This window comes from Engraulis encrasicolus, chromosome 24 (genome assembly GCF_034702125.1).
Source record: "Engraulis encrasicolus isolate BLACKSEA-1 chromosome 24, IST_EnEncr_1.0, whole genome shotgun sequence".
Lineage (NCBI taxonomy): Eukaryota > Metazoa > Chordata > Actinopteri > Clupeiformes > Engraulidae > Engraulis > Engraulis encrasicolus.
The window spans coordinates 24887782-24890281 of record NC_085880.1 but is presented as its reverse complement, the minus strand read 5'-3'; the positions used below and the strand labels follow the sequence as shown (position 1 = coordinate 24890281).

The 2500-nt window shown below is 42.6% G+C and overlaps 1 protein-coding gene across 1 annotated transcript in view; it reads left to right on the top strand.

Moving 5' to 3' along the window:
• The window catches only part of ttc7a (tetratricopeptide repeat domain 7A), a 68630-nt gene that overhangs the window by 38397 nt on the left and 27733 nt on the right, over window positions 1–2500 (top strand). Inside the window, exons 14-15 of the mRNA XM_063191516.1 lie at window positions 119–176; window positions 506–578. Of these exons, the coding sequence (XP_063047586.1) occupies window positions 119–176; window positions 506–578 (131 nt within the window). The remainder of the gene's footprint in view (window positions 1–118; window positions 177–505; window positions 579–2500) is intronic.

The following is a 2500-nucleotide window of genomic DNA, read 5'->3' as shown; positions in this document are numbered from 1 at the left end:
AATGCATTCAGTAATTAAGTGTGTGTGTGTGTGTGTGTGTGTGTGTGTGTGTGTGTGTGTGTGTGTGTGTGTGTGTGTGTGTGTGTGTTTGTGTGTGTGTGTGTGTGTGTGTTTACAGCTGCTCTGAAGGCTGAGCGGGATGAATTAAATCAACGGGCACTTCAGGAATTACAGAAGTATGTATGTATTGATGACATTGACCCCAGTTTCCACACAAGGGAAACACACAGTGTGCACATATGCAAGTGTGTGTGTGCCTGTGGGGTTGTGTGCATATGCATGCTTGTATGGGTATATGCATGCTTATGTGCATTTTAACTAAGGCCTCGGATATGTTTAAAAACATATTTTTCTCCATTTTCCTATAAACACGCCATTTAATTTTTATATATATATATTCGTAGGGACTTAATCTCTGTTTACTTGTAAATAAAAGGGTACAACATGTGTGTTCGCAAAATTCTCCATAGACAGGGTCTAAAACAGTCTGCTCCATCCTCCACAGGGCTCATGACATGGACCCTCAGGATGCTCACATCGCTCTCTACCTCTCTATGCAGCTGGCACTGGTCAGACAGGTCAGTCACGCGGACATGCAACTACACATGCATCACTCATTTGGACAGAACCAAACTTTTTTTATTTACTCTTACTAACTTTAATTTTCCCTCACTCATGAAAGATTTGACAAAAAAAATCCAATTCACAGTAAGCATTTGGCAGGATGAACTTGCAAAAACGTGGCTTTTATTGTGAGCGTTACTGAAAAAAGAAGTTATAACTGCCGTGGCTCAGTAAACAGCTTTGCCAATTTCTTGAATTGGTGTTATGACAGTTGGTAATGCAGGCAGGCTGATAGCAAATTCAAATTCAAAATGTAAAAAACTGGCAGTTGTTCGTGGTGTTCCTTGTGGCCACACCTGTGCAGCTTCTAGCTAATAGAGTGGCAGAGTGTATTGTGACATCATGAGTCTGAACCGGTGATTTTCCAGTCCACTCTCACTTGCAGAGGTTGATGACAAGACACTAAGCAAAGCATCCCAACACACACTGTGATAATGAAATGAAAAATAACAAAGATTCAGGTAATAGAAAAAAATGTTATTTAAGATTCAAATGAGAGTGAAAAATATTACATAAAAAATATCCACATATAAAATGTGTTGAGTTATGACTTCCCTCCTCAGGTGACTCCTACAATGGAGTCCCTGGGAATAGAGAGACCTATTTGCAAGCTGCACTCCCTCCACCCTGCAGGTGTCCCTAGTGCTCCTATTCTATTTCTATTTAGGTGTCTGCTGCGATGGAGCCGCTGCCAGTGGCTGTACAGTGGCGAGCTGCATTCCCACTCTATTAAAGTATTTTTTATTTATTTAGTTTGGCCTTTTGCACCTCTATTATTCAGATAGGACAGCTTGAGAGATGGGAAATGAGTGGGGAGATAGAGAGATGGGATGGTGAAATGACCTTGGACCGGAATCAAACACAGGTCCCTGGCGTAATGGTACGCCACACCACCCCACTGAGCCTCAGCGCCCCCATTTGTGTATTGGTTACAAAGAGACACTGATCAATGTTGCATTGCCGTGTCCCCAGCTGCCCTGGTGCTCAGCAGTGACGAGCTGCACCACTACATTCTATTCTATTCTGTTATGGACTATTCTATTCTATTCTATTCTATTTCTAGATTTCATTGTGTCTATCTGTTGAATCAGTTCTGAAAGGGGCATTCCACCGGTGGAAACATGAATATGTATTGAAAGTGGGTCATATAAGTAGTAGAATAGTAGCATAAATTTCTCATTTGGTGCCTTCTTGGCCGAGAAAAGGCAGAAAATGACTTTTTAGTGCGTGAGGATTTGTGACAACAATCCCCATAATGCAGTGCAATGCTCAAGTTCCACAGGCCACACCCAGGCAGATATACTCATGAATGGCCATCCGGGTACTTTGCTCTTAAATTTGCATTACGCCCCTTTATGGGTGAAAACAAACCGAATGTCTCATTGACTTACATGCTAAATCGGCTAGCCTAAATGAACACATTCCATGCTTCAGCCACGGCTGTTTGGCTATATTATTTGAACAGCCGGCAACACAACACGTTTTCGGCATGTTGCGCGTGAACAACGATAGTCTACAGGTCCGTATCTTACGTTTATTAAACCCCAACATCACCAATTGACTTGCATGGGTTGTTTTCCCCCACAAATGGGCGTAACGCACATGGAAAACGTCACGCCGTTCATGAGTATAGGTCTGTTAGTGTATTAGGTCCAACCCCCTATGGGCGGGGTTGAAAGGGTGGGAAAAAGGCTTGTAGTCACAACAGAAATCCACCTCTCTTACACTTCCTCCTACAATGATGCAAAATGACGATTTTTACATCATTGTAGGAGGAAGTGTTAAGAGGTGAATACGGATTTCTCCTGTCTCGGGGGGAATTGAGAGAGTGTTGCACGACCATTCAAAAGTATGACTGGGTGTCTAGCAATGGAAA